Source organism: Urocitellus parryii, chromosome 1 (genome assembly GCF_045843805.1).
Source record: "Urocitellus parryii isolate mUroPar1 chromosome 1, mUroPar1.hap1, whole genome shotgun sequence".
In the NCBI taxonomy this organism is placed as follows: Eukaryota; Metazoa; Chordata; class Mammalia; order Rodentia; family Sciuridae; genus Urocitellus; species Urocitellus parryii.
The window spans coordinates 229,449,572-229,473,378 of NC_135531.1; the positions used below are offsets into that span (position 1 = coordinate 229,449,572).

General features: G+C 38.2%; 1 protein-coding gene across 7 annotated transcripts in view; it reads right to left on the reverse strand.

The window, feature by feature from the left end:
- Positions 1-7: 7 nt before the first annotated feature.
- Nfe2l2 (NFE2 like bZIP transcription factor 2) overlaps positions 8-23,807 on the reverse strand; it is a 35,884-nt gene continuing 12,084 nt past the window's right edge. For 4 of the 7 annotated variants that reach the window (XM_026392044.2, XM_077802901.1, XM_026392046.2 and 1 more), the window contains exons 2-5: positions 7,964-8,230; positions 7,201-7,290; positions 6,797-6,985; positions 8-6,295 (exon numbers count right to left, since the gene is read on the reverse strand). In XM_026392044.2, the coding sequence (XP_026247829.2) occupies positions 5,072-6,295; positions 6,797-6,985; positions 7,201-7,290; positions 7,964-8,230 (1,770 nt within the window). In that variant the 3' untranslated portion in view covers positions 8-5,071. Of the gene's footprint in view, positions 6,296-6,796; positions 6,986-7,200; positions 7,291-7,963; positions 8,231-11,175; positions 11,291-14,259; positions 14,346-23,807 lie in introns of those variants that run through there. The other 3 variants (XM_026392043.2, XM_026392047.2, XM_026392045.2) reach the window with 3 other exon arrangements.

Consider the following 23,807-nt stretch of genomic DNA (forward strand, 5'->3'; position numbering starts at 1 on the left):
CAAAGAATTATTTGGTTACTATTCAGATCAGTTGCTGATTGTACATAAGGGCTATTTTTTGCTGCCACAATAGGGCTTGTTAAAACTTGAGGTTTAATTTACTTTTTAATAGAATATCAGGGGGACAGTTGCTCAAAACACTAGTTTCTAAGATGTGAGTTGATTTCCTTCATGAATGGGAGTAGTGAGTTTACCATAAGGTTGAAGAAAAAAGGTTGGCTCTTATCGAAATTAGGACAGAATAATTCATAGAATTGAGTTAAAGGTAACAGCCTCTTAATGGTAAAATTCCTTCACAACATGGTTTAGTAGAACAAATTTAATAAGATAGGAAACATTTTAAAAGCATTCTTTCCAGTTCATTTATGAAATAAAAGGACTTTTTAAAAAATGTAGTTCCACTGTCATTTCTGAAATTCCATATTGTCTGTCTCTCCCTCTCTCTTTTTTTTTGGTGTTGCTGGGGTTGGAACCCAGGGCCTTTTTTTCTGCATGATAGGTAAGAGCTTTACCACTGAGCTACACCCCAGCCTCTCCATGTTGTCTTTAACTTGTAACACCAATAAACAAAGTAAGGAAATTGTTAAGTAAATGGGAAATGGTTGAGGCAAACTTCACACTGATATTAAACTTGCAGATTATTCCTTTCTTAAAAGCTGAGGTTACTTAAACTTGTCCTATGGGAAAAGATATTTGGTAAAATCCATTTGTTCAGGGACTAAATAGAAATAAATTTGGTTTTAAGAGTTCTGGTAAAAGTCACAATTAGGAATATTTTTAATTAATGACAATATCTCTTGCAGTTCTAGTAACTGATGTCACAAAGTGGTGAATAAGCATGCTAATGTGCAGGGGTAATGTAAGGATTGTTAGCTTATCACAATTACTTTTGAAGCTTCAATGTTTTCTGATTTTTAAGACTTCAGAGGTGGTCTGTAATGGATTCAACTGTTTAATTTGTAGTATAATGAAATGTTTACAGAAAGAAATTTTTCATTAAAATATTTTTAGAAATGTGTGTGTTTCGTCACTTCATGATGTTCATGTAACTTAAATGCTATAGGTGAATGTTATAACTTTAGTAATAAAACAGTAAACATGAAATGAGCCTTTTATATAAAGTTGTTTTAAAAAATGTGGGTTTTTTGTTGTTTGTGTGTGTGTGTGTGGTGCTGGGGATTGATCATAGGGCCTTGTGCATGCAACAAGGTAAGCACTGTACCAACTGAGCCATATCCCCAGCCCCTAAGATGTGTATTTTTATTAAATGGAATATAACTGGGAAGTAGATATATAAGAAAGTATTCTTAAAACGATAAAAATGTATTGCCACAATTCTTGCTGTTTCACTTAGGTCACAGAGTGAGATACTTAAGTTGATGTGAGAAATCTGAACCTGGGGGGAGAACAAAGGATTAATTAAGGAAGTAAATCAGTGAACAAACAAACTGGGAGAAAAGGGGGTTGGGTGCAGCAGAAATATTCCCAGATGTTAAAGTGTCTTTCTTGAAGTTGGTAAGTTGAATATATCTGGTGAGGGCAAGTTGGGGAAAGAACCTTCCTTAAAATTGGTGTTGAACTACACTGCTGCAGTTTTAACCTGAGTTAAAGTGAAATGGATGTGGTTATGTATGGCTTGATAGTATGGGATAGGGTTTTCATAATTTTTTTAGTAGCATTGCAAATTTGGTTTTCTGGCTTTAACAGCTGTTGATATTTTCTCAGTACATTTTTAAGTAAAATACCTTGTAAATAAAAGTCCGATGAGGATTTGTGGCCATTAGTAGCAGAATTATAACACATTTTGCTTGTGTTCACAATGGTTTCCTAGCATGTGCAATGGTTTAATATTCTCTGTAGTTAAGTAATTTAAAAAACTGTGTACCTTATTTCATGTTAATACTTGAGTCCCTAAATAACATTCAACAATGCATGTATTTTCTCAGTAAGATTAAATTTTATTAACTGCAAAATATTCAGGAGATAACATTTGGATCTTCTATCACTGTTATTTTCTGAAGACTGGTGTTTTGCAAAAACCGATTATAGCCATTACATTCATTTTAATTGTTAAAGGACTTGTCAAAAAATTTTGTCAAATGTTAACTGGCTACCTGAAGGTTACAGCACAGGTAGTTTTTTTTTAATTTGGTAATTTCAATCTTTAATGCGTTGCATTTGTATAACCTTATATCCTTCAAATGTAAATGTTTGATGGGCTGCATATTTGAAGTTAATCTGTCATTTAGTAGGTGTTGAAAGTGGGTTTTTGGTCTTGTTTTTTACATAAAGTTTTGCTTATCAGATTTTTAGATAGTATCATGAGCTTAGGGAAATTATTTGGGTGTTCATATACTGCTGTGCTTTTTTTAATGTAAAAGGAATATAACACCGATCCTGAAATATGACATGAAAATGATCTTAAAGAGCTTAACTAGTGTCTATCTTTTGGTTTGTAAGAATGTTGTGGTTTTGTCAATTCTAAGTGTTTTCTGTCCAGATGTGGTGTTGTACACTTGGAGTCTCAGCAACAGAGGCTGAGGCAGGAGCATGTAAGTTCAAAGCCAGTCTTGGCCACTTGGCTTGACCCTGCCTTAACTATATATCTGTACTGAGCATGCCTGAAATTTTCATGGGTGACTAGGTATGCCAGTGTCTTAAGACATTTTTTTTCATGTGAGATTGAAAATTAGGTTTTTTTTTTCCCTCCTCAGTTCTTCAGTAGTACTAATTCATATCAACAAACTGATCTGACAGTATCTTCAAATAGGAAGAATTCCTATGTTCCAAGACCTGATTGCAAAAATAGGGGCATAGGAGATAAATTTGAACACACTCCCACCTAGCACATCAGTGGAACAGGCTTCAGAAATCTCAGAATGAAAAGGGCATTTACATGAAGTTAAGCAACTAGTATGTCTAGAACAATGATTGGCATTAATGCCTCAGAAGGTATACATTCTCAAACTACAGAATGGAACTTAGGAATAGTTCAAGTAAGTTTTAGGATTTGTTCTAGAAATTTTAAATGAGTTGCAATCGAATTAGTACTTAAATAATTTTGGTGCTATAATATGGTTATATTGTATGAGCTGGGAAAGTATTTTGGAACTCAGTGGATGCAGCTAAATGGAAGAAGACAGTACCAACTGACTACAGGCGCTCCAAATGGGTCTGCTGCTAACATTCTTGCCATGAACCCCCACTTCATTTCATGTAAGAATGAATACTGTTTTGAGGTTGGAAAGGTCTCCTAGGCGTCCTCAGTCACCACTGCTCTCACCACCAGAGGAAATTGACAGCACAATATTCAGGATACAGTATTTGAATCCCAGATCTATTGTTCCTTGAAGTCATTTTCAATCCTGATCTTAAGTCATCTGAATCAGAAAAGTATTCACAACACCAGCTATAATATGCTTAATGTGAGCTAAAACTGATAAAACAAGCTTGAGTGCTGAAGAAAGTTGGTTGGAGGTCATTACAGGAACTAATAGCAACTCGGATTATCTGGTTCCAGAGGTGGTGGAACACTATCTTGCTCCTGGTGGATTAATAGAACTCACACTCATTTGGGTACTGGGGATTCAACACGGGTACCCAACCGCTGAGTGACAACCCCAGCCCTACATTTGGTTTAGAGAGGGATCTCACCTGAGTTGCTTAATGCCTCTGGCTGACTTTGAACTTGCAATCATAGGTGTGCACCACCACATGTGACTGGATTAATAGAACTTTTAAATGAGTAATTGATATTTAATGCTCGATTTGAGTCTCCTGAGTCAAAAATACTTAACATTACATACAGTTGCTGAATGGTAGCCATGAATGATTTGAAAATGCATTTTTAAAAGGACTTGGTAAGGCCTCCATGTCTAATATTCAAAGGTGTCCAAATGGGAGCCAGTTCCCATTTACCTGTGTTCTAGTTTACTCCATTCCTGGGCAATACCATTTATAATAAAGTCCTTTCCTCTCTAGTTTTTTTGAGATGCAGAATCTAGTACTTAGTTGCTCTTAAGAGGATGTTGGCACAATCAGTGCTTGAATATATTCCTGCTTATTGTGGCCAATAAGCTTTTAGGCTGAAGTGAGGGCTTACAAGGCTTGTGTTCCATCCCTCATCCTCTCTGGCCACAACGCGTTCTCCCAAGTTCTTGACCTTTAGACTTAACTCCATGTTTTCCATCTTTTATCAAAAATTCTTGCTTTTCCACACCTTCAAATGTTGCAACCTCAAGGTAGTTTTAGGTTGCAACACAAATGCTGACATTCCCAAGATTTTTTACCAGGTTGGCCTTGAATTTGTGATCCTCCTGTCTCAGGCTATCACTGGACAGCAGGACCTTTATGTTACCTTTATTTTCTAACATAATAAATTATGTTTGCTATCCTTACTGTACTAGAATGCAAATTCTAGGAGTACAGGAATTTTGACTTTCCCTTGTTTGAGATACAGCTGCTGTTGAACTGCCACTATCTTGATAACCCTAGTACCACATTTTTTTAAAGTCATAAAAAAACATGAAAAAACAGAACATCCAAGTGTATCAGATGATTGTCTTATGGAAAATGTGAATAAACTAAAATTATTTAACAGTCGTAATATTCCTTTATTAGTATCAGCTCTTAAAAGTTGCTTTTTGCCAGAGCTAAACAATTGAATATAAAAAAATGCATTTTTTCGTTCATACAGTATTTGTAAAAAAAAAAAAAAAAGTACATAGTGGTTAGTTTTGCAACGATTTACTTTTATCCAGATGTCATATCGCCATATAAATCTATGAATGTAACAAATGAGATAAGAACAGTATAAATAAGTTTTGTAGTATTTACACTTATGCAGAATCTAGCCCAAATGGTGTCCTAAGAAATTATAGTTAAAAGTGAAATCGCTGATTCAATGTACTGATATTTTAATGCTTTTAAATTTCATATTCTATACTAGCTTTGGCTATAATTTTGCATAGAATTATAAAGTATATTTCTGCATTTCACATCACAGTAGGAGCTTTTAGTATTACAAAAAAAAAAAAAAAACTAGCTCAGAAAATGTCAAATTCTCCCAAACCTAGTTTTTCTTAACATCTGGCTTCTTACTTTTGGGAACAAGGAATACATTGCCATCTCTTGTTTGTTGCAGAGAGTATTCACTAGGAGAATAAGGTTTCCCATCTTCATCCCGTAACATGCTAAAGACTTCAAGATACAAAGTGCTGAGTTGTTTTTTCAGTAGATGGAGGCTTTTGTCATTTTCTCCTTTTTCTTTAAGTAATTTTTCTTTTTCATCTTTTAAATGACCTAAATCCTGCTCCAGTTCTACTATATTTTCCAGTTTTCTTTTTCTGCAATTTTGAGCAGCCACTTTATTTTTACCCCTCCTACGTATATCTCGAATTAATGCAAGTTGGGCTTCATTGAATTGTTCTTTGGACATCATTTCATTGAAGTCATCAACAGGAAGGTTAATGATTTTTTCCACAGGGAATGGGATATGGAGAGCTTTTGCCCTAAGCTCATCTCTGGTGAGATGAGCCTCCAAGCGACTTGAATGTTTGTCTTTTGTGAATGGGGTTTTTCTATGACCAGGACTTAAAGGCATTTCTTTCTTTGGTGTGTTTTCACTGTAGGCATCATGCACGGGTGCACTGTGCACTTCAGATGGTGACAGAGGTTGCACTGTATCCCCAGAATGTATTGGCTGTGTTTTGGGAGCATTCTGTTTAACACTTCCAGGGGCACTATCTAACTCTTCCATTTCAGAATCACTGAAGCCAGGTGGTGGGTCTCCATAGATGGAAGACTCCACTGAATGTTCTGGTGATGCCATGCTAGGACTTGTGTTCAGTGAAATGCCAGAGTCAGAATCATTGAATTCTGCTGTGCTTTCAGGATGATTTTGGTTGAAAGCTTTACAGAGTGATAGGTCAGAACCATCAATGGGCCCATACAGAAGTTCAGAGAGAGAGTGACTGACAGTAGCAGAGGAGGGCATGCTATTGCTGGTACTAGGTTCTGCTATGAAAGCAGAATAAAATTCATCACCAAAATCTGTGTTTAATGTGGCATCTGAATTTAATGAATTCATTGTCAACTGATTGGGATCTTCTGTGGAGAGGATGCTGCTGAAGGAATCCTCAAAAGCATTCAGAAAATGTGGACTGCAGTTCCCTACTTCTTTCTCCAGTGAGGGGATGGATGGGTAGAAATAATTGTTGTCGATTTCTGTCAGCTTGGCTTCTGGGCTTGGAACGGTGGTAGTCTCAACCAGCTTATCATTTTCAATATTAAGACACTGCATGGAAAAGAAGTTTACACTATATGAACCAGTATTAAGTTTTTTTCCAGTTTGACCCCAGGGCCTTGCACATGCTATGTAAGCATGCTATCACTGAGCTACATTCCAGCCCCTTTTAAAATCTGTTTTGAGACTGGATCTCACCAAGTTGACCAAGTTGGCCTCAAACTTGTGATTCTCCAGACTCAGCTTCCTGAAATCACTGGAATTAAAGGCTTGCACCACCATGCCCAGATTACCTCAACTTCCGTTCTATAATCCAGAGATTAATGTCCATTTTCAATAGATGTATACACCTAAGCGTATGTATTATTTTCAAGAGTTAGATCTGATCTATAACAGCCCATTAACAAAGTGCATGTTAAGTGAATCTGGGAAGTTCTTATGACTAACTGAAAAGCATTTTCAAATCCTTCCTATGAATAGATGGCATATAAATAATAATCAGAATGACTAATTTAATGGTACATCTTCAGTACTGCATTGTACCTTAGTTACCTGTAATTCTGGAATGGAAAATAGCTCCTGCCAAACTTGCTCAATATCCTGTTGGATGTTGTTTACATCAGCCATGGCTCCATCAAGAGAAGTTTCAGGTGACTGGGCCTGAGGAGGAGCATTGAAGACTGGGCTCTCGATGTGGCTGGGAATATCAGGAACAAGTGACTGAAATGTAGCTGAAGAAACCTAAAATTGACAAAGCATTTATTTATCTACATGAGTATGTCACCAACAGTGGAAAAGCAGTCTCCAAGGCACTATCATACAAATAGAATGAGCTGAGCTGCAGTTCTGTACTTCTATTTACCAACTTCTGACCCCAATTTTATTATTTCTTTTAAATGAATACACATTGAAAGGACTTATTTATGGAGTTTTGCTGTTAACCAAATGTTTTATACCTCATTGTCATCTACAAATGGGAATGTCTCTGCCAAAAGCTGCATACAGTCATCGAAGTACAGAGCATCTGGTTTGGGAATGTGGGCAACCTGGATTAAAAAGGGAAAGGCATAAAGGAAGAAAAAAATTGTTAAATGTTCCATTGTCAAGCTAAATATTCATGATTAATGTTCATAAAATGTTTACAGTCTAGTTAATTGCTTAGTTCAGAAATCAGTTTGATACACAGACTCAAACCAGACTACCTGGATTCAAATCTTAACTCCCTCATTTTTGTTTTGTTTTGTTTTTGGTAGTGGTGATAGGGATTGAACCCAGGGCCTCCCAAATGCTAGACAGGCACCCTACCACTGATTACACCCTTAGCCTTCCCCTAATTTTTTAAGTGATCTAGGCAAATGTTTAACCTTTTTTGAGCTTCAGATAAAAATGTGAATATTCTTCACTTATATAGAACATTATTTGCCCTAATACCGTAAGCAATGACTATGGCTAGTTTTAGTACTGCCAGTACTTCCATTGTTATTTGACCCTAGGGGGATGTTTCTTTATGTATAAAGTTCTTTCATGTGATTTATGTCCTACTAATCTTACAACAGGTTAAGTATTGAATTTATCAGAAGGCTGTGGTTTGAAAGTTAATGTGACATGTCACAAAAACATAAAGGCAGAGCTGGAACTCAAATCCAAATATTTTCATTCCTTGGTCATGTTTCTTCCCTTAAACCCTGCCATATACTTTCCCCCAAACTTTTTCTGTACCTGGGAGTAGTTTGCAGATCCACTGGTTTCTGATTGGGTGTGCTGGGCTGGCTGAATTGGGAGAAATTCACCTGTCTCTTCATCTAGTTGTAACTGAGCAAAAAAGGCCTTCTCTTGCTCCTTTTGGAGTTGTTCTTGTCTTTCCTTTTCAAGTTTTTTCTGTTTTTCCAGCTCATACTCCTTCTGTCGCTGACTGAAGTCAAATACTTCTCGACTTACCCCAAGATCTATATCTTGCCTCCAAAGGATGTCAATCAAATCCATGTCCTATGTTTAAAGCAGAAAAGGAGAGATCATGGTTAAGATGGTCCACATAGGTTAATTCACAGTATGCCATGGTTGATGGTGGGGGAGATTACAAAAGTGAGAACACAAGATCCAGTGTTCTAGGAAAGCAGTTACTTTTGACTCAATGAACCTATTCACTAAAACAACCAACCTATGCCATCTAATGACAGGTTGAATCACTGGTAAGGTGTAGAGAGGACTAAAGGGGAAAGGGTTACCTTTTGCCTACAGAAAAGTTGGGAAAGGGGTATTGACTGCCTGCTAGCCTCCTTCCTGAGAAATTCTAAATACTATGTGTGGTGGGGGTGGTGGCTAGGGAGTGAACCCTGGATCTTGTACATACTAATAAACATGTTCTACCACTCAGCCCCTAATTAACTTTTTAAGAAACAAAGCAAAAAAAAATACTGCTCTACAAGAAAGATTGATGGTACCTTTTTTCTCCCACATTTTTGTTATTGGTATATTATAGTTGTACACACTAGTGGGTTTTGTTGTTACAATGAATAAGTTTTAAGATTGGGAACAATCTTACAAATGGGATAGTTATTTTGAATTAGTAACACACTTTTTCCTAATGAAAAATGTATCAAAAGCAGTTTTTCTGATTTATAACTTTAGTTTGGGGAAAATGTCCAAACAGAAAATTTATAGCAGCTTCATTTAATGAATTACCTATATCAAAGTGAAATTGAGAATGGAAAAGCGAAGCCCTGAGCAATAGGAACTGGGGCCCTAAAGGCCTCAGTTCTGCTTAGGGCTGGCTGTGTCAGCTTGCCTGCCCAGTAGAGGTCTAGAGCTCTGCTTGAAAGGACAAAAATATAACATGGCTGCTTCCTCAGTGAACACTTGAGACTATTTTTACCCCACACAGCAGGATCAGGTCACCTGACCTGGAGACAGCACAGTGGCGATCACACCAAGAATTGATTTACCCCCCTATTATTTCTTTTGCCCACTTCACCCTTCTACCAGATGTCTACAAGTTTCAATTGGTTTTAGTTATGATTAATATTATTTTATCATGCATTAAAGTATAAAATGTACAAATGTTGTTATATATGTTGATAGCAATGGGCTCTACTACTTGGACTCCAGGTCAATAGATACTAATGAAGCTGGGGACCTATCTAATGGGAGCCTGGAATAACATTAGGGCTGTCTAAATGGACAAAATGAACAATTTAACTTTTCCCAAAACTATGTATAGTATCTTTGAAGCAGTGAAGCTGCTTGATCCTTCCTCAGGGCAGGTCTGAAATTGATTACTAAACATGTGCAACATGTAAGTAAAAATGATGGAGGCATCTTAATATGAAGCAAATTGGATGATGATGTGTTGGTGAATGTTATTTTTGGTGACTCTGGTGTTGGGTAGTGGGGACCCCATGTACATTTATATATACCTTTTCCACAAACAGTTCTGCCACTCAATTCCTGCTATGACTACCTTTCAGTGCACTCCAAATTTATTCAGTATGCTTTTATTTTTAATTTCCCATACACATTCAGAAAAGGACAACTTGATGGATGCTTATCAACAGGAAAAATACAACAGCATCATTTGGGTCAGCTTTAGAACATCCTGTTGCGGGCAATGATCTGAAACAGTGGTAGATCCTGGGAGGCTGAGCAGCTCTCATAGTCCTAGCTTTCCATCTCCACTATGAAGGCAACCAAAAGGTTTTCAAAGAACAAACATTATGTTCATTAGGGTAGGGATTATAATGGCACCCACACAGATGTCATCAAAGTGTTCTAAGAGGTTTTCCTCTGTGTTTTTAACTTTGTAGTTATGCTATGAGAGGTCTCTAGAGGAAGAAAAAAAAATTAAAGCTTAATTTTAAAGCAATTACTTTTGGTTTCCTAAAAACAGATGTTCTAACCCAGTTTAGAATGCAGCAACAGTGATTTTCTCCTCCCATCCTTAATACGTCATGCTGTTACTCTAATTTTCACATGTTTCAGAAGGAAAATGCTTGTAGATTTGCTATTGCATGAAACATTGAAAGTTTTACATTGAATAAGAACAGGAGTTTATTAGCCCACACTGCTACTGGGAAGACCCACAGGCTCAGTGCTGTGCTCTGTGCTGACCAAACAGGCAGTGAGCATTTCCTGTGAGAAGCCGTGTGACCAGGCACATGATTAACTGCACAAACGACCCATCTCTGCAAAACTTGCACATCGTCTAAAAAGAAATAATTGTCAGGGTGGAGCCCGTAACAAATGAGGACTGAGGAAGAACTAAAATTGCTCTTCTGCACAGAAGCCTACGATTGAAGAAGTACAAGTTCCTGACCTCCTAACAAGGCCCAGAGGAGGATAGCCACAGTGTTATTTCCTTAAAACTGATGAAAAAGCTTCCCAAGGGCCACAGAAGTGCTGGCTATAAGCCTTCATGTGGCATATGGAGCAAATCCTGTTTGCCACTTAAAGAGTCTGAATTTTTGTTGTTCTTTTGTGAATTTGAGTGTGTTGTAAATTATGTTTCAAGTGTGGCTTACATAAAAGAAGACAATAAGAAACACAATTGTTGGACAATTTATGGTAAATCACCATCTGGCCTAATGGAAATATTAATGTTTAAAATGTATTCATCATCATTTGCCATCTGTATAATCTTTCACAGGTTTTATGGGAAATTATTTTGTACTAGGATAAACAAATAAGAAAGGCCTTGAATACAGAATCCACATAAAATGTTTTCTGCAAGCCAATTTTAGTACTTTGAACAAATCAGCATTTATCATGTTCAGGTCATCCAAAATATCAGAAAAGATAAGGCACAAATAACATGATCACCATCCTTAAATAAAACTATTCAATAAACTGAAACTCTGGAATGGTATTTGAAAACTAAAATGGTATGTTTTACACATGTGTAAATGAAGCTCACATCCTATTTCCTTTGGAGAATTGACCTGAAAGTGGTGGCACTCTTTTCTTCTAAAAATAAATGCATGTGATCTGTAATCTCAGCTACTCAGGAGGGTGAGGCAGGAGGGTTGTGAGTCCAGTCTCAGCAACTTAGTGAGACCCTGTCTCAAATAACTAAAAGGGCTGGTGATGTTGCTCAGTGGTTAAGCACCACTATGTTCAATCTCTAGTACCAAAACAAACAAAAAAAAAAATGAATTTCACTAATAAAGTGCTAAAAAAAAGTACATATTATGTAGTAAACACAATGAAAACAGATCCTTACTGCTAACTTTAAAAGCAGAATTTAGATAGCATCTTCAGTTACTCTTTGTTTTTTCTTTTACACACTTCATTTTTTTATATTATGCCCAGGTGAATATTCACCTAAAAGTTAAATCTGACTTAGTATTTTCTTCCCATAGACACTGCCCAAATTATTTTTTAAAAAAAACTAGACAGAACATGGATCATACTCTATTGTATGAATGAATTACACAAAAACAGTTGAGGGCCCCAGTGGCTGGGGGGCCGGCTGAGACAAGAGGATCATGAGTTCAAAGCCTGCCTCAGCAAAAGCACTAAGCAACTGAGTGAGACCCTGTCTCTAAATAAAACACAAAATAGGGCTCAGTGGGTTAGTGCCCCTTAGTTCAATCCCTGGTACCTGCCCCACCCCACCCAAAGAAAAGAAAATTTAGGGCAAGCCTGAATTTTGAGGAATTCATTAAACAACAAAAAAGATCCTAATTTACAAGGTTCTACTTTACAGTCCTAATGCTTATTAAAATGATACCAAGCAGAAGTGGTTTTAAAATGCTTCTTTTGAAGACTATTATATTTCACAAATATTTATGTACCTATATACTTTTCTAGGGCTTCTGTCCTTCATGGCATTACAAGATACACAGTGCAGTGCTAATTGTTTTCTTAGTGAGAATTCTAGATCATCCAAAATATCAAAAAAGATAAAGTACAGATGGCAGGTCATTCTTTGTAGTTTGTCCACATTCAAGTACTTTTGAGTTTTTACAAGACTGATTTGCTAATTCTTGCTTGTGTTGCTACAATAATTGTAGATAATTAAAATTATAAAATGATTATAAATATAGATTAAGAGAATGTTGGAGACAAAAAGCCATCTAAGCTATGTAGAAATGTTGCTCTGTTTATTTCTAATTATAGCACAATTATAAAAAATACTGATCTAGCAACCAGTTGTAATACATCAGCAGAATTCTTAATAGGTCTTAAGAGTTACCACTAAACCAAATTTTCCTTGTAAAGAAATCTTACTCAGGAATTCTTCCTCAGTCTTCAACAGCTAGCTAGGGATATTTTACCCACATAAAAATTCCCGAATTCACACCAAGAGATAGATTATTCAATAAGTTAAAAGGCAAGGTCACTGTGTGTCATTCCCTGGATTGTAGAGCCATTACTATCCTTCTCCTCTTGTGTCTTTCAACTAGAGTGGTCCAGTTTCCTCAGAGTGGCAGGTTACTATACAGGGACATTTTCATGTGCCTGCTTCCTGTTCACAAACAAGTTTCTCAGCAATGACTCAATCTAAGAAATATGATCCAAGCAGCTTACTGGAACTCTCACCCATTACCCTTGTCTATAAACTCTAAAGCATGATGCAAAGATAAAGCAAAACTGAAAAGTGGTTTTTCTCAAGAGGAACATAGGTAGTTTAGTCAAAAAGAAATCAGAAGAGTTAATTTCCAAAATAGTAGGTGACCCCATCTGCTAAAAAATCTGCACAGCTCCAGCTTTTCTGTGAGAGGTTTCACAGCTGAGTTCCAACAGGGCTGGTTTTGGTTATTTGTGTTTTTTTTTTTTTTTTTTAAAGAGAGAGGGAGAGAGAGAGAGAATTTTTAATATTTATTTTTTAGTTCTCGGTGGACACAACATCTTTGTTTGTATGTGGTGCTGAGGATCGAACCCGGGCTGCACGCATGCCAGGCGAGCGCGCTACCGCTTGAGCCACATCCCCAGCCCCTGGTTTTGGTTATTTGTATTGGAGCAAGATCCTGCTGCTAGGCTTCTTAGGGGTTATACAAAGATTGTCACTTCTTTGCCAAGAGAATGGCTTGAACTGACAAAGAACTTTGAGGATATTTTGAGTGAGCTATACTGAGCATTCAGTTTTGGAAGTCTCTCCTCCATGTATGAAAGGCACACTTGGATAGATGTTCCACTACTATCTGAATGATCCTATAGGAAAACACACATGTATACCCCATGTTACCAACAACCTTGGAGAACATTACATCCAATGCCCTAACCTACTTCATCTAACCTACATGGAAATTAATTGGACATGGACCACCCAGGCAGCTCTAATGGAGGTCAAGCAGCTGTGTTGCTTGTCTCCTGGGTCCTCCTACAGGGGTGTCTCCATAAAGAAAAACTCAAACCAAAGGGGCTCTTTACAGAAACTTCCACCATTTCTAAATTTCCCAAAGTCACCCTTACCCTATTTTGAGGTCCTGCGTTTGTAAAACAATAACAACAACAAAACCCCCACCCTTCAGGGTCTATCCTTTTCATATTTAACTACTTAATATTAGCTAAAAAGTAATAAACAGGACAGTTACTCAGGATTGGGGGCCAAGCACTCAATGTCATGCCAGTCAGAGACCTTGTTTGATGTGGCAGTGATTAGGGACACTGATGGGAGTGATGAATTTTATTGATACATATATATATTTTTACCATATTATATGTTAATAATTATAGGCTAACACTTTCATTTTAAAGATGTCATTAAAACACTTTACTTTTTTAATGTAAACTTTCAGAGTATAAAATATTTCTTAAAACAGTAATCAATGGTTAAAACCTCAGTTTTCTACAATGGTGGTAGTTACAAAAGGTGATGGTCAAGATCAACAAGATTACTGCACCTACCTTAATCCATCTACCCACCTCTCTTACACACTTACAGGCCACCTCTAAGGTGCCAGGAACCATGCTAGGTGCCAGGGATAAAAGGTAAATAAGAGACAGTCTCTGACCTTATTATGAGACAACAGGATAAAATGCACGGGCAGCCCAGGTAGCAGAGAGGAAGTACCACTCACCCTGCACAGAAAGGCCTCACAGAGATGACAGCTGCCATAAAGTACACCAGTCCTGACTACATGAACATTCCTACCCATTTGAAAGGAAAGGAGGCTACAGAGGTGATGAGAACACATAAAAATAAACACATCTCCACACTGTTTCTGTGTTCTTGTTTCCCTTGGTGGTGGTAATGTTTTCCCCCACTGACACCCCCACCCGAGGCTCAGATTCTCCAGCGCAAGGGAAATTCTCAGACTCAGAGACTTCCTCCATGCACTTGAACTTTTCTGTCAGTATGACTCATCTCAGCCGGCATGGGGCATGGGAATTACTGTTTATGCCACACAGTCAAGGAATGCTTCTGGAAGGGACCATAGGAATCATCCAAATAGCCCCTCTCATTTTGTGAACAGGGAAACAGGTTTAGAGGGTGAAATAACTTACACACAGTCCAACCTCAAAGGATTTTTTCTCACACTATCCTTTTTCTGATTCTCTAATTTTACAACTCCTACCAAATTATTTGTCAGAGAGAAAAAGATACACCTTTGCTTCACTTTTGCTTTTAAATGCACTTCATGGTTTACAGGAGTGTTAGTGTGAGGGAATGAGATCAATATCGTATAATCTTCATTTCTACATGAGCATGTTGAGGCTCTGGGGTTGGAGCTACTTGCCCCAAACACGTGTTCAGCAAGCAGCCACAGCTAGGACTCCAACCCCAAACTTCAGATTCAGAGTCTGAGGGAGTTCTTCCCATACTCGGGCTCCAAGGCATTCACACCCTAGCAGAACAAGGTCTGGAAACTCTAGTTTTAGCCCCATACCTCCATCCCCCAGGCAGGAAATTAAGATGTAGAAGTCAGCCCTCTGAACCCCTGGACCTGACTGACCCAGGAGTCTTAGATCAGACCAACTCACAGGAAGTTCAGCACTGAAACAATCTTCTGTAAAGCCAATATTTACCCTATACTATTTATATTATCAACAGTTTTATTACAATACTCTGATTAGACTAAATTCCTTTTGGGCATGACAATATATTTGAAAAGGAAAAATACATGTATAGGTATAACATTTAAAAAGAAGAAAGATCAAAAAAGTAATCTCCAAGTTACCCTCCTCAAAAGCAACCACTTGTATTTTGTGTTTCCTTGGGGAAACATGCCATTATATGTCCACATAGACATATAAAACAGCCTACAATCACAAGGTTCCATTTACCCCGCCCTCCTATTTAATATATTCCAGAGATCGTTCAGGTCATAGAGTTATCCCATTACTTATAATGGTCAGCATTTTGTCATATAATGTACCATAATAACAAATGACTCAATAGTGTAACAATCAGTCCTCCCATTCAACTTTTGTTTCTTTTGGGGGAGGGCAGGGCATGGTATTGGACATTGAACCCAGGGTACATGCTAGGCAAGTGCTCTACCACTGAACCACATCCTTAGTCCTTTTAATTTTATTGTGAGACAGGGTCCCTGTAAGTTGTCCAGGCTGGCCTGAAACCTGCCATCCACCTCCCTCAGCCTCCAGAGTTCCTAGGATTACAGATATCACAGGTATGTGCCATTGTGCTCAGCTTTTAATCTTTTTGTTATTACAGATAATGCCACAATGAATATCCTTGTACATAAATGACTTCATATGTGTTTGAGGATATCTGTGAGATAAATACAAGTGGAAATGCTAGGTCAAATAGTACATGCATTTTAAATTATGACAGAAGTATCTATCAAATACCAAACAGCTCTATACAAAGGTTGTGCCTTTTACACTCCTACTGGTAATGTGGAGTGCCCATTTCCCTACCTTTTCCAATTCAAGTGCCCTTCACATCTTACATCATACTGGCCTGTGGTACCCACTCAATAAATACATATTTGGGCAGGGTACAACTCTGTGGTAGAGCACATGCTTAGCATGCACAAGGCCTTAGGTTCAATCCCCAGCATTAAAATAAAAAATAAAAAAAATTAATGTACAGGTCTCCTGTGTTCCATAATCATTTCAAAACTGGACCATTCCCAGTATCTTTTAACAACAAAATGGAGGCCAAAGACAAGAATAAACTTCCCCTGCAGAAATGTAGGCTTGCAAACAGCACTTCTTTAACCACCAATCTATGCCTAGCCATAGTCCAGCCAGCTAACCTTGGTTTGTGCTTTCTGAGCTGGCAGCTTACTTACAAAAGTAAGAAACAAAGCCTATGACATACAGAGATAAGGCAGGTGGGACAAAGTCCCAACAGGTAGAACACTCAAGCACAACAGTCCAATCAGCAACCTCAGTCTTTCTAATATACAAGATAAACTTAAGAAAAAAAAGAAGGCATTCTTTCTAGGGATATGTCTCAGAAACAGGTGTCTGTTGGCCATTAAATTACATTTAGAACACATAACTGATTATAAAAAGAGCCAACAGTGATTTTGGAGACTACAGTCCAGGTTTATAAAAATAGCCAGTTAAGTAGGCAACCAGCTAGAGGTCTCACCTGCCTGAACAGACCCCAGGAGGGTTCATCTAGCTATCTAACATAAGCAAGATTTCAATCTAGACTTTTTAAATTATAATTTCTAGTACTTAAAAACTCATTTAACTATTAGGAATTATTCTAAAATCATACTTTTTTATTTTTTAATAGTTCTTTTTACTTATATATAAAATTAGTTTACATTCTGACAAAATTACAAAAGCATGGAATATAAGTTACTCTAATTCAATCCCCAGTACTTTCCCTTGTCTACCTCTCCTCCCCTCTAATCCACTGATCTTTCTGAAAACAGACCTTAAAAATATTGTGTGGAGGGGCTGGGGATGTGGCTCAAGCGGTAGCGCGCTTGCCTGGCATGCATGCAGCCCGGGTTCGATCCTCAGCACCACATACCAACAAAGATGCTGTGTCGGCCGAGAACTAAAAAATAAATATTAAAAATTCTCATTCTTTCTCTCTCTCTCTCTCTCTCTCTCTCTCTCTCTCTCTCTCTCTCTCTCCTCTCTCACTCTTTAAAAAAAAAATATTGTGTGGAATTTAACCTTAAGAGCCAAATTAATGGCCCATGAAACCCTGTTATCAGAAAACCACCCAATGTCTGATGTCTGACCTGCACTCTTCCAAACAAAACTATTCTTCCCCCATCCACAAGCTGTGAATACAGTTTGGTTTTCAAAGACTGTGGCTCTGCTTAACACAACAGGACTAAGAGACTCCCAAGTCCTAAACCCTGCAAGTCATCTCCACTGCCAAGCTGGCAGCTTTCCCTACCAAGAGCAAAGGTGGCCCCAAATGCGTGTAGCCCCTTGAGAACCACCAGATAGGATCACATCCAAGGGCTCCCCAAGACTTGCTGTGAATCAAGCAACGGTTCTCAGCTTCTGTGAGAAAGACAGCCTGACATCTGCAGTGATTTAAGGTCACAAAACACTTTCACTTGTATCATTATATCATTTAATCTTCACACTACCATGTGTGAGGAAGCCAAGATAAGGAAGGTAAAGTGTCAAAGGTTTCCTGGCTCATCAGCTGCCATTTGCAGCAGTCACAGATCCTCTCCAAACTGAGGAACATACCCATGTAAATCATTTCACCGTTCAGTGAATCCTAACACCTCCCTTTCCTCCCTGTGCCCCCCAAAATAATTAAATTCCAGTCTGCTCTAAAGTTTGTTCATTGTAGCTGTGGATGGACTATTCATTAAAACCAGTTTTGAAAACAATATCATAAAAACAGGCCCACCCTTTCAAATGATCTCAGATAGCCCTAAATAAAAAATAAACACATGAGCTGGGTACAGTGGTGCAACCTGTAAACACCTGTAATCCTAGCAGCTCAGGAGGCTGAGGCAGGAGGATCGTGAGTTTAAAGTCAGCCTCAGCAACAGCGAAGCGCTAAGCAATCACTGAGACTCTGTCTCTAATAAAATATGAAAAAGGGCTAGGGATGTGGCTCAGTGGTTAAATGACCCCAAGTTCAATCCCTGGTATCCCCAAATAAATAAGTAAATAAACAAACACATGAATTAGAAATCTCAGTCTCTTTCCTTTAGGACAAAAGCCATGAGTCTAACTAAAAATCTATGACTTGGAAAAAGTTAAAGTATGAAAACAAGTTGTATGGAGTTTTCTCAAGTAAATGTTCAGACAAATGTGGGAATATTGAATTTATTTGCCATTCCTCATAAAAATGCCATTATACTATCCTTCAACTGCCCCCGAAAATATACATCAAACACCTAACTCATCATACTGTCTATCCACTGTGAGATGTGGGATACCACCCAATGAATTTCTTACCACCTATGATTTCTTATTTTTTGGTACTAGAAATTGAATGCAGAGGCGCTTTACCACTAAGCCACATCCCAGCCCTTTTTAAATTTTTTTTTAATTTTTAATTTTTTGTTTTTTAAATTTTGAGGCAGGGTCTCACCTAAGTTGCTTACGACCTTGCTAAGTTGCTGAGGCTGGCCTTGAACTGGTGATCTTCCTGTCTCAGTCTCCTGAGTTGCTGGGATTACAGTGGTACACCACTGCACCCAGCTCATCTAAGATAAATTTTATTCTAATTAGTTATATATGACAGTAGAATGCACTTTGATACATCAGATATAGGTGGAGTATAATTTCTCATTCTTCTGCTTGTACATGATGTAGAATCCCACCGGTCATAGAGTTATATATGTACATGGGGTAATAATGTCTGATTCATTTTACTATCCTTCCTTCCCATGTAGCCCCTCTCCTCCCTTCACTCCACTCTACCTAAAATAACTTCATTCTTCCATTGGTCCACCCACACCCTAACTGTGAATTAGCATCTGCATATCAGAGAAAACATTCAGCCCTTAGTTTCTGGGGATTGGATTATTTCTCTTGGCATGATATTCTCCAGCTCCAGGACAATTTTCTTTTTAAAGGAACTTTCTTCAGCTTGGACCTAGTAGTAGTTTAAATTATTTGCAGTACTAGGATTCCAGTGTCAAGTAAATCCAGGATTCAAAACAATAAGCTATCAAGAAAACCTACCTGAGACTAGGTCATATCATTTTATAAATAAACTTTGGCCTAGGTTTCCTCATCTCCAAAAGGTTGGGGCTAGATTCATTCAGTGATCCTTAAAGTGTTGCCTTCTAAATGCTTCTGATTCTATGATGCCCAAAATATAAATCTAAAAACTAACTTTGAATTTGTTTTTTAAAAAAGGGCTAACTTGGGACTGGGGATGTGGTTCATGCGGTAGCGAGCTCGCCTGGCGTGCGTGCGGCCCGGGTTCGATCCTCAGCACCACATACAAAGATGTTGTGTCTGCCGAAAACTAAAAAATAAATATTAAAAAATAAAGGGCTAACTTCAGCTACTTGTAAGATGTTCTAAAGCAGCACTAATAGAAATATAATGCAAACCACACACCTAATTTCACTCTTAATAGCCTAGCTAAAAAAAAAAATTGAATTTAATTTTAATAACATATTTAACCCAATATATTCAAAAATTTATTTTAACATATAACCAAAATTATAAAAATTATTGAGATACTATAAGTGACACACTCAACACATATAACAACAAATCTTACCTAATGTGACAGCATGAAATATAGTCCCACCAAAACAATAAAGGCATATTTAATAGAAAAAAAAAATTATAGTAGCTAGATGTAGTGATACAAATTTTGTTACCCCAGCTCCTGGGGAGGCTGAGGCAGGAGATCACAAGTTTAAGGTTAGCCTGGGCATTAGAGAGACCCTGTTTCAAAATAAAGAATAAAAATTGCTGGGGATGCTCAGTGGTAGAGTACTCCTGCTCCTGGGCTCAATTCCCAGTACTGAAATAAGTAAATAAATAAATAAAATAGTAATTTAAATTTTAGCAAGGCTCATAGCAGCACACCTGTAACCTCAGCAGCTCAGTGGCTCAGGAAGCTAAGGCAGGAGGATCACAAGTTCAAAGACAGCCTCAGGATCTCAACTTAGTGAGATCTAGTCTCAAAATATAAACAAATAAATAAATAAATAAGGGGTGGGGATGTGACTCAATGGTAAAACTCCACTGGGTTCAATCCCTGGTACCAAAAATTCAGTTCTTCAGTGGCACTGTCCACATAGCACTCCAAAGCAACACATGGCTAGTTGTGACTACATTGTTGGACAGTGCAATTCTGCAACACCCTACAAAGTGAGCCCTCCACACTCTATGAGTGAATTCTACTGAACCAAACTCTTTTGCTTGGCAAATTACTTCCTAAGGATACAATGAATATCCTAGAAACATTAGCCCTTCCAAACTACACTGGGTAGTATTTACACTGCTAACAATTTGAAAAAAGCTACCTCTCTGACTTTAAAAGCTGGTATGAGGCTGGCTCATAATGATTAAGGAGAGTGTTTTTATGTTATTCAGCAATGTTAGATCCAAATATCACACAATTAACAAGATTACAACAAAGGTTAGAGTCAGAGATGTAACTCAGTGATAGAGCCTCTGCCTGTGGGTTTGATCCCTAGAACCAGAATGGAATGGAAAGGAAAAGGAAGGAAAGATTACTACAAAGGTCATCTGAAGATGGATAGAAATAGAGCCTCAGGTACTTAGTATTTATTTCTGCTAGATATGTAAATTAACTTGAGTTTCAACTACTTTAAGATGTATACATTTGAAAATGCACAATACCTTATACTGTTATTGCTCATCACCAGAAGCAAAGTGTACCTCTTAAAAAGATTATCATTGATATATATACACACACACATATATATTATTCTATTAAAATTAATGTAGAAATCTTTTCCTTAATGGTAATCTTTTCAATTAACTCACTAATTATGTAGGGGACTTATCTACTAAGGCTTCACGTTGAGATCTGAGAATAAAGGATCACAGTGTCAAAATTCTGGGTCCAGATAATAATGGTAATGACCACCCATTTATCACATACTTTGTATGTGCTCAACACTATTCCAAAACCCTTGTATATGCACACCAGTCCACCCAGGTGTGCAGCATTTCCATCACTGACATTCCAAAGAAAGGAAAGGGGTGTGGGGCTTGTGCCTGAAGACCTCCGTCTTAGTGACAGTGACATCCAATGAAGGCACTGTTATATTACAGAACCAGAGTTCTGATCCACTCCAGTAACACAGGCTTTGCTTTTCCTTCAGAATAGCTTAGGTCTCTAAGAAGGCTGCCAGAGAGATGAGTGCCACATGGGGCCTCTGCTGCTAACCAGCTGTACAAGGTGCCTATGGCTACCACCTAACCTCACTGTAGTCCCCACAGTGGAAGCCAAGACAATATCAGTCCTCACAGAATAGTTTTTCATTTGAAAAAGTATATGAATGCCTCTTAAAAACATAAAGGACAACCATAGGGTAAGGTAGTAATGCTATTAATAAATCCATCTCCCATTGCATCTCCCAAATGACCCTGAGAAATATCTACTTTTAAAGTTTCTGGGTCTAGCCACTACATAAAAAATAGAAGATGAGATCTTAATTTGTTTATGTACCAGAATTTGCAATGGTGACAAAGGGCTGTAAATGTAAAAACCTTCCAGCTATGTCATCTCCTCAAGGGTCTTAGGTTTTCTCTTGCCCTTCACTGCTCTGCCTGTTTTTTAAGGTTAATGCTGTTCTGAGGTAGTTATCACAAAATATTTTAAAGCCTTTAAAGAATGAATGGATGAATGGGTGGGGGAAGATAAGAAGACAGATTTGGATTTAGCCTCCTGCGAATGAACTGCCAGTTCCCAAACTCCTGTTCATATAACTTCAGTCCACATAAATTGCCTACGGACACTGGGTTTCTAGGCCCAGAACCCCAGAGAAAGAAATTTTGCCGTAAGTAAGGAATGGGTTTGGGAAAGGGTTCTATGAGATGGTTTAACAATCCTCACAAAGACAGGGAATCCAGTGTATGGGCTTATAGTGACCCTGGAAGAGCCTGGGCTGTGGGTAGGGCCTCTGCTCAGCTGGGGTATGTGTAAGGCCTGGCCAGGAGTTGGTTTTCTGTTTCAGGAGGCCCAGTCTCCAGATATAGACCCCCTCATCAGGCCAGGATGTGTGTAGGGAAGACCACAGGAGAATGAGAAGCATATAACAAAGAGCAAAACAGGGCATGGATGTTTATGCCATTGTACAGCTAGAATTTGAGAAGGGATATTTTTCAAGTGGGCTGTGGAAAGCTCAAAAATCCCTGAAAAAGAAGGAATATAAGAGTAAGAATAATCACAGCTACCATTTGCTGAATACTAGCACCAGTACCTTGTGCTAGATCCCATGCCAAGTTTTTATCTTTCTTAATTTGAAGAACACTGTGCATAGATATCCATAATCGAAAGGTGCTGACACTAAACACAACCCACAGTAATATCTACATAACCTCCCCAGGCCTCAGTTCTTCACCCAGAAAACAGGAAGATGCTCCTTACCTGCACAGGACTGCACAGGAAAAAAATGGTTAAAGTACTTAGCATGCGGCTCCCATGGTCACCACTGGCAGACTCCACATCTGCTTGCTTGAGGCTCACAGACAGAACCCACAGGAGAAAGGACACTTGTCTATTTTTTTTCTTTCCTTGGGTGAACAGTGATAATTATTGGGACTGGAAACCAAGAAAAGACTGTTATAGTGGACTGAAGATAGTAATTTGATCTTAGAGAAGGGCAAAAAGAGTCCCTGTGCACTATCTTGGGGAAGAAAAGAATCTTCTGAAAGCAGAACAGCAACTTCAAGCTGGCTTTTTCTCTTCTTCCATCAATGGAATGAATACATTGGCAGATAAGTTCCTGCTCAAATATAGCAACAGTGGAACATGCAAGGCTGAGCATAAGTGATTTTATGGTGGGACCAAAAGGAGAAAATACATTTCACTCCTTTAAAAGATCCCTTTTAATGGCCAGCAGAGGTGAAACTTATTTACAATGGCAGATTCTCAATACACATGCTGATGTCAAGCCCTCTAAGCCATAAGAATACTCACTCCTACATAGCAGGACCCCCCCCCCCCCCGCCACATTCATTTTCCTACTCACCATAAACTTTCCAAACCCTCTGATGGCTTCCAGACACCTTGTATAAATTTGAAACACTGCACATGCTCCCCAAAGGCCTTCCAGATACCCCTGAGCCATCCTTTTCAGCCTACCTTCTGGCTCATGCCTCTCCTATTCCTGGGGCTTCACTTAAATCTCTAAGTCTGAGCCAAAAGATAGCTATTGGCTTAAAAATAAAGTCTAGTGAGGGCTGGGGCTGTAGCTCAGTAGTAGAGTGCCCGCCTCACATGTGTAAGGCACTGGGTTCCATCCTCGGCACCACATAAAAATATAAGAAAAATAAATAAATAATCACCATTTAAAAAAATAAAATCTAGTGAAAATGTGACCTCCTCTAGGATGTCCTCTGTAAGTCAGGTGGAGGTGACATTTTCTCATATAGCACTGTCATGGCCCTGTCATATATCATATACTAGCTTGTATTTATTAAGTACCAACCTCCTAGTGGGCAGTTAGCAGACTCTCATGCTTATTAAGGAACTATTAAGTAAACAGGCAAGGTACTA